We start from the raw sequence: 13,844 nt of genomic DNA, 5'->3' as shown, positions 1-13,844 counted from the left end.
GGTGGGTGCTGTGACAAAGCTGCAACATGCATGTGTCAGGTGAGATGCATGACACCATGACCTAGCTGCTCTACATAAAGGGGACGCAGATTTTCTCTCATTGGGGCGGGTGGGCTGTACTTGGTGCTTAACCTTACTTGTGCCCGAGTCGGGCATGAGGCCTACCCACACGGCCTGGAGCGCAGCTATCATGTGGCCCCTTGCTGTGCACCATGCAAGTTGCAGAGTGAAACTAGGTCGCCTGGTTGCTTCAGAAGCCTCAGCAATGAACCAGTCAGTCCTGGGCACCGTGAACACTGCACGTGCTGCGCTGGGAGTGGCCTGGGGGCACCACGGACCCTCCGTCCCCACCCGGTGACAGCGGAGCACTAGGAGAGAGGGGGGCGGGACTCCCCTGGGTTCGAACCAAGACGGTCAGGAACTACTGAGGACTCGCTCTCAGACGCTCAAGCGGAAGGCAGAAGGCCGCACATGCGCACTAGGCAAAGCGAACGCACGCACCATCGCTGTAGCCCGGTCAGGTGACATACGCAGGCGCACTGGTTATGCATGCAAACCGGAAGGAGTCTCACGGCGGCTAAGCTAGAGCCTTCGGTCGGTATTATGCTTGCGCTCTGCCAGCAAGTCGATACTGCGCGTGCGCACTGCGCAACACCCGTTGCACATGCGCACTAGGCTGACCTGTGTGCTCCACGCCAGGCGAGACAACATCCCTTTCTAGTAACTTCCCTCATTCGCAACGTCATCAGTGTGCGCCGCGCCTGAGATGGGTTGTTTCCGTTTAACTCTCCGGGAGTGAGAGTGTTGCGAGTGTTTCCCGGTGTCGGCGCGCGAGAGGCAGCGGCGGTGAGGGGCCGGGTTTACGTAGCGTGCCCCGCGCGGCGAGAGCGAGCGAGACCTCGAGTAAGCGGCCCCCTCCCCCGCCATGGCCGAGAGCGGAGAGAGCCCCCCCGGGGCCCGCAGCCCCCCGGACTCCCCCGCCCCGGGAGGCGCCGCCTCCTCGGAGCCGCGGATCATCAAAGTCACCGTGAAAACCCCCAAAGAGAAGGAGGAGTTCGCGGTATCCGAGACCAGCAACGTGCGGCAGGTGAGGGGGGCGGGCCCGGGAGGCCGCGCCGGTAGCAGCGACGGGGGGGAGGTGGGCGAGGCGGCGCAGCTTCCTGCTCCCGACTGAGTTTCCGAGGCCTGGGGAGCCACAGCCGTCCCGCTCCCTTGGGGAGAGGCTGAGGTTGGCAGCGCTCTCCCTCAGCCGAGCCCAGCCGCAGTGCGGGGGCCTCCTAGCCAAGCCAGAGCCCTGCCGGGTGACGAAGCAGCGTCCCGCTGTGTTATTCTGTGCGCTGCCGCTGCCTGCCCTGGCCCTGAGTATCGCCCGCTATAGTACGGTTAGCGCTGCTACCAGCCGCGTCACGAGCCGCTGGGGCCGACTCGCCCACGGGCAGCGAGTCCTCAGCGCTTGCCTCTGTAGTCCCGTCGGCGAGAGGAGATGAGTGGCTTTAGCTCTCATACTGTGAGCTGAGCCTGAGCCCAGCCATCTGAGCGGTGCTAACAGCGGGAGACTGGGCCTCGAACTGACACGCATATTGCATGGGTTACCAGTCAGGCGGAGGTTGATGATGAAAAAGGATAGTAACAGCCTTCACCTGACAGTCCTCGTGGCTAAAGAAAGGGGTACAGCGTGTAGTTTAGTTAGGGTGTGTACACGTGATGTCTTTACCCTAAAAAGAGTCTTACCACTTAAAATTATATTGATAAGGATGCTGCCAGTGAGATGCAGCCATAGCTGGGAGGGAATGTGCTGGTGCCATTACACAGTAGTTTCTCCAATGGTATTGTCTAACGATCATGAGCTGTTAGGGTCTTTTTCTGTATTCTAATGAAAATCAATTTGTTCCTTTGCACCTTGGGTTCATAGGGAAGAACAGGACCTATTGAAGTAAACCATTTCCTGATACTTAAGTCTTTCTTTGGAGACCTTCCATCCAAGTATGGACCAGGACTGATTCTGTTTAGCTTAGGAGAACCCTGAAGTTCTGTGGCTGCATATCATAGGATATTAACAGTTAAACTGTAAAGCAACTAGCTGTAGAGTAGAAGTTTTCCTGCCAGTGAATGATACAGACTTTGCCACACTAACAGAGCTACAAAACCCAAATAAATGTTGCCCATGAGAGCTTGTTTCATGCTCTTATTAAAAAGCGCTTAATTTTTGTGCATCACCGGAGCATTCAATGTATGCAACTTAAATTTACCTCCATAATGACTTCAACCAAAGCAGTAGCCTTCTGTTCTAAGCCTTTGCAACTAGGTGTTTTGGAACACGCTCAGTGTGTAGAAAATTTTACCAGCTGCCTACTGGCTGAAGGTCATAACTTCCTAGCCAGATAAGGATATAAAGGACAAGATGGGAGCTCCAGTAGCAAGACCTAGAATCAACAATCTGGTTAGAAGCACAGTCTCTTGGTGCTACTAGGAAGGGGTAAGATGTTGAAATTTCTACCAAGGCATTCCCTTTGGGCCCTGCTCAGGAATTTGATTTTGTTTTTTTAGATCAGTTTCTGGCTACTAGGCCAGAATTTTCATTACAGTTTTCCTCTTGGCGGCTTTGCCTATTAGGGATTGTCTATGCTACAGAGTTAGGTCAGCTTAACTACATCTTTCAGAGTTGTGAAAAATTTAATTCCCTGTGCGATGTAATTAAGAGGACTTAAACCCTGGTGTAGAAACTGCTAGGTTGACAAGAATTCTTCTGTCAACCTAACTAATGCTCCTCAGAGTTGGATTTACTACAGCAATGGAAGAACCCCTTCCATCTCTGTAATATTTGTCTACACTGCAGCAGCACAGCTGCAGCTATGCTGCTGTAACATTTCCAGTGTAGACATACCCTTAGCTTCTCCAGAGCCTCCCGACTGCTGCAGTGGGGTAGGCTCTTTGCTACGCTGCTCGCAAGCTTCATTTTTGGACTTTTCTTACCTAGGCAAAATTCCAGTGTGCTTTGATACTTCTGGCTGCTTTCTTAAGCAGCAGCTGTGTGAAACTGACAATTTTTTCATTTCCCCCTTGACCTCAGAGTTCTGAATAGCAGTAGTGAAACTGATTAGTCTTATTTCACTCTTTTGCCAAAACTTTGCAACTTTTGACATTAGAGCTGAGATATTCAAAGCCATTTCAGGGATGTAGACAAATCTTTCGCTGAAATTAATAGGCAATATGTCTCTTTTCTCCTATATGGCTTTGAGCATTTCGCTGTTTGTGGGCTACAAATAACAACTCCGCATCATTTTACATCTGGAAATTTGTTTTTCAGAGTTCTTATATTCTGTATAGGAACTAATTTAGGTCTCTCACTTGCCATGAAAAGCTTTACACTTGCAAATGGATTTTCCAAGCCCCGCTTAGGTACTATAGTAATGGGTTCATTATAAGTATCTGGGTAGACCAATGTACTTGTGCTTGACTTTTTATCATTAAATATCATTCCTTGGATCTATATATGAAATACAGGTACAATAGATATATAAATTGACTACTTTTTAAAAATGTGATATTTTAATGGAGATGCACTCTCTGCTAGTAGACAGCTGTCTAAAAATTGGAATTGTTATAAACTAGTTAATAGAGAAATGAAATAGTTTCCAAAAATAAACACAAGTTTTGGACTTCAGGTGATTTATAGAATATATATACATAAATTGCAAATACTTAAGCAAATTAGTTAAAATTAGATCCTGCTTTTACCTGATAAGACCTTGGGTGAAATGCTGGCCCCATTGAAATCAATGGCAAATGCTACCATAGACGTCAGTGGGGCCAGGATTTCATCTCTGCAATAGTTGATGCCCCTGCTAACATCTGAGAAGATGTAAGGTTTGAAGTTCCTGTAATACTTCAGATATTAGCAGCTCTTGCTGTACAATCATATTAACCTGTTGTCGATGCTCACTGTCAGCAATGGATGTAGTTGAACCAGTGCTAAAAATGGATTAATTTCAAGTATAGACAGGACCAAATAGTTTTGAACACCAGTTCAGCTGCATCTGTTGCTGACACATAGTCAGCAATGGGTCCTTTTGCTAGTGTAGGCAGGGACAATGATGTCCTCCATAGCTGCAGGAAAAACATAGAAATAAGGTGAGGGTCTGAACTTGTGTGGGCAGATACAATAGCCTTTCAGTTCACCTTAAACTGTATATCTGTAACTAGCATAATCCCTTAGTCAGTTGAGACTTTATTTTTGAAGTTCATTTTAAGAAAAGTTTACTGCACAGCGAGTTCCGGAATAGAACAGTGTGACAGCACCCAGGGTTGTGAGACACCTCACCATCAACTGCCCTTAGTGTGAGGAAGTCTTGTTTGTGCTTGCGGTGTGGTGGATCAGTTCCCTGAAACCACCAGCCTTTGGTAGCACAAGCACTGACTTCCAGGCCTCCACAGGCCTTGCTCTGTCTGTACAGGTAGCGAGTGATAGGCACACACTAACCCCCACCCTTAGAGCATTTCCTGCAATGTGTCCAGCCCCTTATCCGCTAACACTCATCGAATTACCAGGTCTGCTGTTCCCAAAGAAACAGTACAGACGAGCTTGTAAGCTTCAACTTTCTTTCACCACTGTGCTTAGCACCACAACACTTAGATATATCTATAGTGAAAACAAGAATAAGTTTATAATCAAAGAACAAAGATTCAAGTTACCATGATAAGAATACAAATGGTTACACAGAAAACAAAATCATAACATGCTTTTTAGAAACTAAACTTAACTATCAAGTTATCCTCTTATCTGAAGATTCTCACCCGAAGTTCTCTCCAGTGTTTTCAACCAAGCCAAGTGGGTTGAGATCCCACTTTCATGAAGCAAATTCACTGTCCACTTACTTCCTAGGTGAGGGATAACAGGGTGTCGTCTTTGTCCCCCAATTACAGCAGAGAAACCTTTGATATTCCTGCCTTTCCTCCTCTGTTTGCTTCTTCTATTACTTTTCTCTCTGAAGTTTTTCCATAGTCCTTTATTAGCATTCGTTTCAGACTGGTAGGAGGAGACCCATTGTGAAACATACAATTCTTAATTTACATGTAAACAGTCAGCTATGTAAACATTTTTTCTCTGACAGAAAACCTGTTTTTCATTTTTACTGGTAGCCAGTCCCTGGACAACAGATGTTTCAGAACATAATTTTCAGTGTATACAAATACGGCTACGATTATGTCACAGAATCCGTGACTTCCATTGACCTCTGTGACATTTTCTGCCCTGGGGCTGGAGCTCCCAGCCAGGCCCCTCCCCCCTGCAGTCCCCAGCCGCTACACTGGTGGGGGCACCTGCAGCTGTCCAGCTGGGGGCATCAGAGGGTCCCGCAGCTGCCCAGGGCAGGTGGTGGGGACTCCCCGCAGCTGCCCAGTTTGTCAGGGATATTTTTAGTGAAAGTCAGGGTTGGGCCATGAGCTTCCATAAATTTTGGTTTATTGACCGTGACCTGTCCATGACTTTTACTAAAAATGTGTGACGAAAACGTAGCCTTGTATATAAATAACTCCTTACACAACATTCATACATGCATTTCACAATGATAGTGATGACCAGCGTGACACCAGCTTTTATGACACCTAACGTGACACTCTTTGGTGAATTAGAATGTACATGCAAGATCCAGACTGTCTACACTACACAGCTTTTCGCAACATGGCTGTATTGCTACAACCATGCCGCTAAAAGTTGTGCAGTGTAGCCGCTGTTTGTCAGCTCGTCTCCTGACAAAAAACTTCCACCCCCGACGAGTGGGGTTAGCTTTGTCGGCAGGAGAGCGCTCCTGCCGATAAAGCGCTGTTCACACTGGCACTTGTTGGCAAAACTTTTGTCTTTTGGGGTATGTTGTTTTTTCTTAACACCTCTAAAAGACAAAAGTTTTATCGTTTAATTGCCAGTGTAGACAAAGCCCCCGTGTAGGGTGCATTTAAGCAAGGAGGGAATGTATGTAGAGTGTTCTTGTGCTCTGGTGATCCCTGGATGCCACAACAGCCTCTTGGGGACCATTACAGCCGTGCTATAGATTAGAGCAGCATGTAGACTGCTCTAACTTGCATCAAAACCCAAATAAGCTGTAGGCAGCCTAGTTGACCGTAAAGGTGGAATATAGCCACCTTTCTCTTTCCCAGCTCCTTTAGTTTCTGTGCTGAGCACAGGTGGGCCTGACCCAAGGACTGGGGCCTATATCTTCACTGTTTTTGAAATGGGTCTACTACTAAACTTGCACAACTGTACAAAGATTTGTAGTATATTGAGGGATGAGGAATAGCTGTAAACCTGCTGACTCCAGACTAGGTAAATTATTTGGCTAGATATTTCATCTTTTGTTTGAAGAATCAATCACAGATATAGGAGCATGCTGACTGCTCTTCCAGAAAATGCACATTCCAGAATGTTCTTGTATTCAAGGGGATAATTTAGTTAGTTCTTTTTCACTTAGATTGTTTTAAAAAAAGATGTTTTAGGAGAGGTCCTAGGGAAGAGGGCAAAAGTGGGTAAGGTGGGGAAGAGGAAGTCATTTTAAGGGCCTTTTGTTCCTTAAATAATCTCTCCTCCTATTTGTAGTGTATGTCTTAAACTGTGTTTGAATGGTAAAAGATGTTGGAATCAACCAACTTAAACAACTTTACTCTTTTCATTTTTAGGCAGTTTACCTTGGAAGAGTTAAAGCTCACTGGGCATTCACTGATGTGCTTCTTTGTGTTCCTGAGCTCATGCTCTCTGTTAGCATTTCATGCAATCCAGGGTTGAAGTTGGCAATGTTCAAGGTTCTGAGTGTAGTTGGTTCAGTGTTTCCATACGCATACACAAAAATCCCAAAATGTCAAGTCATGCATTATTTTGTAAATACTACAGTCCCGTGGCAGAAAAATGCAGCCTGCTTTATCTTTTTAACGTGTATGCAAACAGTCCACTTACATATTAAAATGCTCCAAACATACATAGAAATATTCTATAGATTGTTTGTAGTTGTCAAGGCACTCTTATTTTAGGATCCTGTATTTAAGTGCTTATAACTCTTACAAAAAATTACCCTCAGGACTGAAATTTTTCATGTTTGTCCTAAGCTCACAGGTAAATCTTCTCTTGGTAAGGTTAGTACAATGCAACTTAAATTATCGAACCACAGAAAAAAATTTCAAGTATTTCTGTGCTCTCATGATTCCTTTTTTAAATTTCAGCCTTGCCATGGAGTGTTTCTTGTCCTCTTTGAAGTGCGTTTGATATGTTTGGAGTAATTTCCAATAGATTAAAAATAAGATGCCACATATTTTAAAATAATGTGCCGTTCACGTTACACTGTACTCAATTTTAAAATGCTGCTGGAGTGCCTTTTTACAAGCGTACATGCACACGTATAGCTTATTCTGGAGTTCTGCATGATAAAAAGATGGCTATTTGTGCATTACTTTTCTCTTTCTCTTTAAAACACCCAAAGGAAAAAAGCTGTTCATGGAACACTATGGTTGAACGTTTAAATGCATAAATCATACAATTCAAAATTGTTATTGGTTCCCACAATTACAGCTTAGCCACATTCAACGTATTAAGGCCTGATGTTGAACAGTGTTAACGTAATTATAAAACTATATATATGAAATGGAACAAATGTTGGCACCATATTTTCATATTCCTGATGTGTGCAATTTGCTTTCAATTCCTGTAAACTAGTGTAAACCAATCCTTTCTCAGTGATTTTTCTCACAGTCCACAGTAGGTGTGGCTTTCATCAACCTAGGTTCACTCTCAAAACTACTGAAGTTACATAATAGTCAGACTTACTGCTCTCTCTAGCTATTGATAGTGTGATCTGTTTGATTGTTTCTAGTTAAGCATCTGAGTGCATAAAAGTTTCAAAAACAGAGTACAAATTTGAGTTCTTTTCTTCTATTCCCTAAACTACACGTTAAAATCCATCAAACTCACAGCCAACTCATGTGAACTGACTCATCCTTGCAAATCATCAACTCTTCATGCATTTCTTTTTCTTAAAAAACAAACAAACACTGCAGGGATGAATTATTCAGCACTTCATAACTTGAATTCTTTCTCCCACATTCTGGAAACTTGATTTAAAAGCTGTTCAAGAACAACAAAAACGTACTGTTTGGTTTGGTAATGGTGACTTTTTTAAAAATATGTATTTACTTTCCTCCAAAACCTGGATAAGGTAGAAATAGTGCCATATTTAAAAAAAAAAAAAAAAAACTTTATACAATCAAGAATTTTGCCAACATTTTTCTGATAAATGATTGACAGTCAAATAGTTAAGCATCAAACAACTGTAAGAATAAAGGTTTGAAGTCTCTTGTAATCAAATATGATTTTTGAGTGATAATTCCAAATGAAGTAAATTGCCTGTGCTCCATCACTGTTTTCTGTAAATCAGAATTGTCATGAAAGTTTATAAACCAAAGCACAAAATCTAATTTTCTGCCCTATCTTGATGGGTTTTTTTAAAAAATTCATTCACCCTGGGTCTGTTGGGAAAGCAGAACTTTGAAAGGCTGCTCTAAATACTGTTATGAATTCAGTCCACAAGGAAAAACTAATCAATGAAATACTTGGTTGCAGAGGAATCATTGACAGAATGGCAGTGGGTGGTCAGATACTTGATTTGGATAGGTGAGATCTTGGACCACATTCTAAAGTATTAAGGATTGTGTGCTGGGAGGGAGGAAAAATTATTTGTTTGGACCTGCCCTTGTTGATGGAGTTGATAATTTATGTTCCTTATCACTAAAATTTACCATACCAAAGAAATATTACTTTTAGTAGCAGAAACAAAGCAGTCTAATAAAAAGTTATGTCAGACGTTAAGAAGATAAGGTTAGTTGAACTTTAATAAAATCCCTTTTAAGATAGCACTGGTGTTGCCTAAAATAAACCTACTAGCTTTTCTTTGTATGTTACTATGTTTTTGGTTCTGTAATGCCTAATTATAAATTAGGTAAAAAGCAACAGAGGGTCCTGTGTCACCTTTAAGACTAACAGAAGTATTGGGAGCATAAGCTTTCGTGGGTAAGAACCTCACTTCTTCAGATGCAAGGACTTGCATCTGAAGAAGTGAGGTTCTTACCCACGAAAGCTTGTGCTCCCAATACTTCTGTTAGTCTTAAAGGTGACACAGGACCCTCTGTTGCTTTTTACAGATTCAGACTAACACGGCTACCCCTCTGATACTATAAATTAGGTGGAAAAACTAACCTGTAGATGCAGTGTGTATTTTTTCTCAAGCAAACACTTGCTGTTTTATGAGCAGTAGAACTTGAACTCATTTAGTTTTCTCGGTGAGAATGTCGCTAAACTGTCTAGCTCTGGCAAGTTTAAATTTAACACCTTTGTAGCACTCGTATGCTAAAAAAGGATAGTTGGCTGGGTTCTCGAAATGTTGTTCTCCTTAAAAAGGTGATAGGCATAATGGGATTCCATGTTAACTTTCTAGCGATCTAGTTCCAGATCATTTTTCTCAGTTTATAGGAATATAGTGCTCTTTGTCACTTGATCTCAAACCACTTTACAAAGGAGGTGAGTATAATTATCCCTATTTTACAGATGGTGAAATTGAGGCACGGAGTTGAAGTGGCTTGCCCAATAGTGACCAGCAGTAGAGTTGGGATTAGAATCTCTTGGGTCCCAGTCCAGTGCTCTTTCCACCAGACTACACTGCCTCACTAGTAATTTTTTTTTAAACTGACAATCCTACAAATTCAGCCAAGGAATTGAAAGAGAGATTCTTTCCTGCTCTCTCTAATCACAAGAAATGACAATTCTGCAGATTTTATGGGGTTGCACAGATTTAATTGAGGTATTTGGACCATCAAGTAGAATATTGGTTCCTTTGTGTAAGACAGAGGGCATGGCTACACTATAAACTTAAGCTGATCTATGTTAGGTTGATTTACAGCCACTGTAGTGGTAATTACTGCAGTGGTTCATGTCCGCACTGCCCTTCTTCTGTCGGTGGTGTGCACCTTCACTTGGAGTGTTTTCACCCACTTATGAGGGGCAGTGTGGGGGCTGACAGCCGGGGCTCTCAGTTCTGCGCGCAGCATCCTGCCATGAGCTGGGCTCCCCTCCTCCTCCTGGGCTCCCTTTGGGGAACAGGGCAGCCATACCTGGCTTCTTAGCTCTCCGCTCTCCACCCGAAGCATGGCAGCTGACCAGACTCTGGGCGCGGAGCTCCCTGTCGGGTACAGCCATGCTCCAGTGAGGAGCTGAGAGCCTGGGGGCGGGGGAGGGCAGCCAGGCTAACAGCGGGGAGATCCACATCTGGTGTCCAGTTGGTTGCACCATTCCCAGCAGGGAGCTGAGAATCCTGGTGCCAGCGGAACGGTGAAATTGACAAGAATGGCAGCCAGTACGTGTAAGTAACAGAATGTCTACAGAGACGTTGCATCGCCCCAAATACACTGAAATAAGCCCTGGGTGTCTTGTGGAGGTGGAGTTATGTCAGTGTACTATGGCATTTACATCGATGGGAGCAAGGCTGTGGTATGTACACTGACATAATTAGGTCGACCTAACGTAGTGTAGACCAGGCCTGAATGCAATCCAGCTAATTCTTTTAGCTGTGTTGCCTCTATTTTTAATAGGAATAAATAATAGTGAAAACTTATTTGTTGTTACATATATGACTTGGAACATAACAGGGAGCAGCTCTGAGTAAGGTGGTGTCAATCTTTGAAATAGAACTGCACTTTAAATGACTTTTAGGAACATAAATCTTGTTGTAACTCTTTCACCCAGCTACAAAGCCTGGACAGTCTCTCCTATAGTGTGAGACTGCCTGTATTTCACTGTTCAAAACAAAAGTCCTGTGCTTGGAAGAGCGAGCAGCTTTCACTTTCTTGTTTAGATATATAAAGTTGTAGGCTGGCATTTTCAATGGGGCCAAAAGGTGTTTGGTGCCCAGTTTTCATGGGAGTTGGGTATCTAATTCTCGAGGCCTCTTTGAAAATCTTTGCTATAATAGCTAATAGTTATGAGTTGTATAGGTATCTGTCAGGCTAGGCCACGATTGGTTGGAAATGGGGAGTGGTCTTTCTGGTTATTTTTATTCCCTTGGTTTTATTCCTTTTATTTCACAACACTCTTTGTCTTCAGTCAGGCACATGAATGGGCCCTAATGCATCCACAGCTGCTGTTTTTTGCTTACCGTGAGTCAGCAGACTGTTTGGCTTACCATATGGGGCTGTGGAAAGGCAGCTCAGGTTTTCATTTTTTAATTTTCCCTAGAATAATGTTTTTCTGATTTTTTTTTTTTTTTAAATGTCCTCCTTCACAAACATACTTTGAAAAGTATCTCATAATGTACCATTTCAAATACTGAGATTCAGAAGAATGAATGATTATTTGTCCATTGTGCCTGGCTAAAAGGTGCAACCAGCAGCTCCTTTGTGCCAAATTCTAGTGTAGAACCTGCTTGAGAAGGGTTTATTATATTGGCAGTTGCGTTGGACATTGAGAAGCTAATGAAAAACAGTAACTTTGTTCAGGAATGGAAGATTAGAAGTCACCTGTACTGAAAATTGGTTTCTAGAGTACCCATTGTTCAACTTGTGTTCTGTTTTGGTGGGTGGGTGGGTTGGTTGGGTGTTCAAGTGCATTGTAAACTGGCAATCTATTAGCTGTGGGCTTGGGTATTCTTGGCTTCCTTTCACCAGCCAGAAAAACTATTGCTGAAAATCACAAGTGATGGCTTGGATTTTCTTCAGTGTTTCTAGGGCTTCCTATTGTGTTAACAGATTAAATTCTAAAAAGAGGGATACTGTATTTCCATTTTGCATAAGCATATAATTGCGACTATTGCAAATGCAGATGATCTTTGTGCAGTGAGCTGCATGATGCAATCCACTAGGTTGCCAGAATGGCTCACAGTTCAGAATAGTTTTACTAACTAGGCAGAAGAGATTGCTTGACCAATTCCAGGGCCGTGGTATGTCATATAGGAATTGTTTGTGCACTAGATTGTCAGGGGCTGTTAGCATTTTCACCACTGGCATAGTCTCCCACCTTTTGTATTTCTTTTTTTTGGGTCATCTGAAAACCATAGATATGTCTGGGCAGAGAGAAGGGAGTGGTGCTGCTTTCGATGCCAGTATATTGATGGCACTAGATAGCGTGTAGTTATATAATCTCCCACAAATTGTTCAATATCTTGACCTCTTGAATGAATATTTCCTTCTAGAAATTGGTTCATATCAAATTAGACTTGATTTAAGATTAAATTTAAAGTTAATACTAATTTTCATTTATTGCAACTTTAATAGTTTTTTCTTCAGCTTTAAAGCTGTAACTAAACAATGTTTTAGCAGTCACTACTGTTTTTATGACAAATCAGCATGTGTAAATAGCAGTATCTAAAATGTGTCTTTTGACCAGGAAGTAGCCATCAAGGTCAATTAAGGTTAAAAAGCCCCCTAAAAAAGAAAATTCTGAGCCATAATTTATTTTAGACCCTCATCCTGAAATGAGTTCCACGTGTGAAGAGCTCTATTGACTTAATAAAGCTTTGTGTAGGCACGGAGTTTTCTTGCCTTCACTGCCACAACACTACCTTCTTGTTTGTCTCATCCATCTTTTGTCTTGTCTTTTTTTTTTGGGTCAGATTGCAAACTCTTTGGAGTAGGTACTGTCACTTTCTATGTTTATACCAGGGGTCGGCAACCTATGGCACACGTGCCAAAGAGGGCACGCAAGCCGATTTTTAATGGCACGCTGCTGCCTGCCGGGGGGCCGGCGGCCGGCGGCCGGGACCCTGGCAGGCAGCCCTGGGATTGGAGCCCCGGTGCCGGGATGAGCTCGGCTCTGTACTGGGGCAGGCCGCATCCCACAGCCTGAACCTGAGCCCAGGGGCTGCGGCTTGCCACCTGCTGGACCCTGGGAATAGCTGGATCGCGCCTCTTTCCCCACCCCAGATCACTGGACCTCGCTCCCGTCCGGCATTGAGGGCAGAACCCAGGAGTCTGGAGCCCTAGTCGCCGTCTGCCCCCCCACCCTCTGGAACAACTAGAGCCCAGTTGGAAACGTAGGAATCCAGAGTCCTCGCTCCCAGTACTCCTCCCCCGAGCGTCAGACACCAGCCCTTTCCCGAAGCCCAGGAGTCCCAACTCCCATCCTGCTGCCTTACCCCCCCCAAGCCCCTGCCCTGACCCCTGCACCCCCCTCACACACACCCAGCCCTCTGCCCTGACCCCAGCACCCCCCCACAACCCCAGTCCTGACTCAAGCCCCCCACACATACCCAGCCTCCCCATGCCCCGACTTGTGCACCCCCGTCAGATGCTCCCAGACCTCTGCCCTGACTCCTGCACCCCCACACATACCCAGCCTTCACACACCCCATGCCCTGAGTCTTGCACACCCCACATCCCACCCTCCACCCTGAGCACCAAATGGGAGCTCCTGCACCGCCCCACCACCACCACATTCCCACCTGCACCCCTCGCACCAAATGGGAGCTACCCAGGTAAGCACTCCACACCCAAGCCTTCTGCCCCAACCCTGAGCCCCCTCTTTCATTCTAGCTCCTGGCCAGACCCTACACCTCAACCCCCAGCCTGCTCCTTCACCCCCCAGCCCTGTGCTCAGTGCACTCCCACCCTCAGCTCAGTGCAGAGAGAGAGGAAGAGAATGGGCTCGAACCAGGGAGAAGGTAGGTACCCACTCTATGTGGGCAGGGCCAGGACCCCAGACCGGCAGCGGGCTGAGCCGCTCAGCCCCATGGCCTGCAAGGATCACCTCTGGAGGGCAGAGAGCAAAATAGTTAGCTTGCCTTGTCATTCTGTTTTCTGAGACTGCAAACAAAAGATGGCTT

The 13,844-nt window shown here is 44.7% G+C and overlaps 1 protein-coding gene across 2 annotated transcripts in view; it reads left to right on the top strand.

Moving 5' to 3' along the window:
- The first annotated feature begins 738 nt into the window (after positions 1–738).
- UBQLN1 (ubiquilin 1) overlaps positions 739–13,844 on the top strand; it is a 37,303-nt gene continuing 24,197 nt past the window's right edge. For both annotated transcript variants that reach the window (XM_024218139.1, XM_024218138.1), the window contains exon 1: positions 739–1,087. In XM_024218139.1, coding sequence (XP_024073907.1) covers positions 926–1,087 — 162 coding nt within the window. In that variant the 5' untranslated portion in view covers positions 739–925. The remainder of the gene's footprint in view (positions 1,088–13,844) is intronic.

This window comes from Terrapene carolina, unplaced genomic scaffold (assembly GCF_002925995.2).
Source record: "Terrapene carolina triunguis isolate 2854851 unplaced genomic scaffold, T_m_triunguis-2.0 Scaffold113, whole genome shotgun sequence".
Classification (NCBI taxonomy): Eukaryota; Metazoa; Chordata; order Testudines; family Emydidae; genus Terrapene; species Terrapene triunguis.
This window is presented reverse-complemented; position numbering and strand designations above follow the sequence as displayed.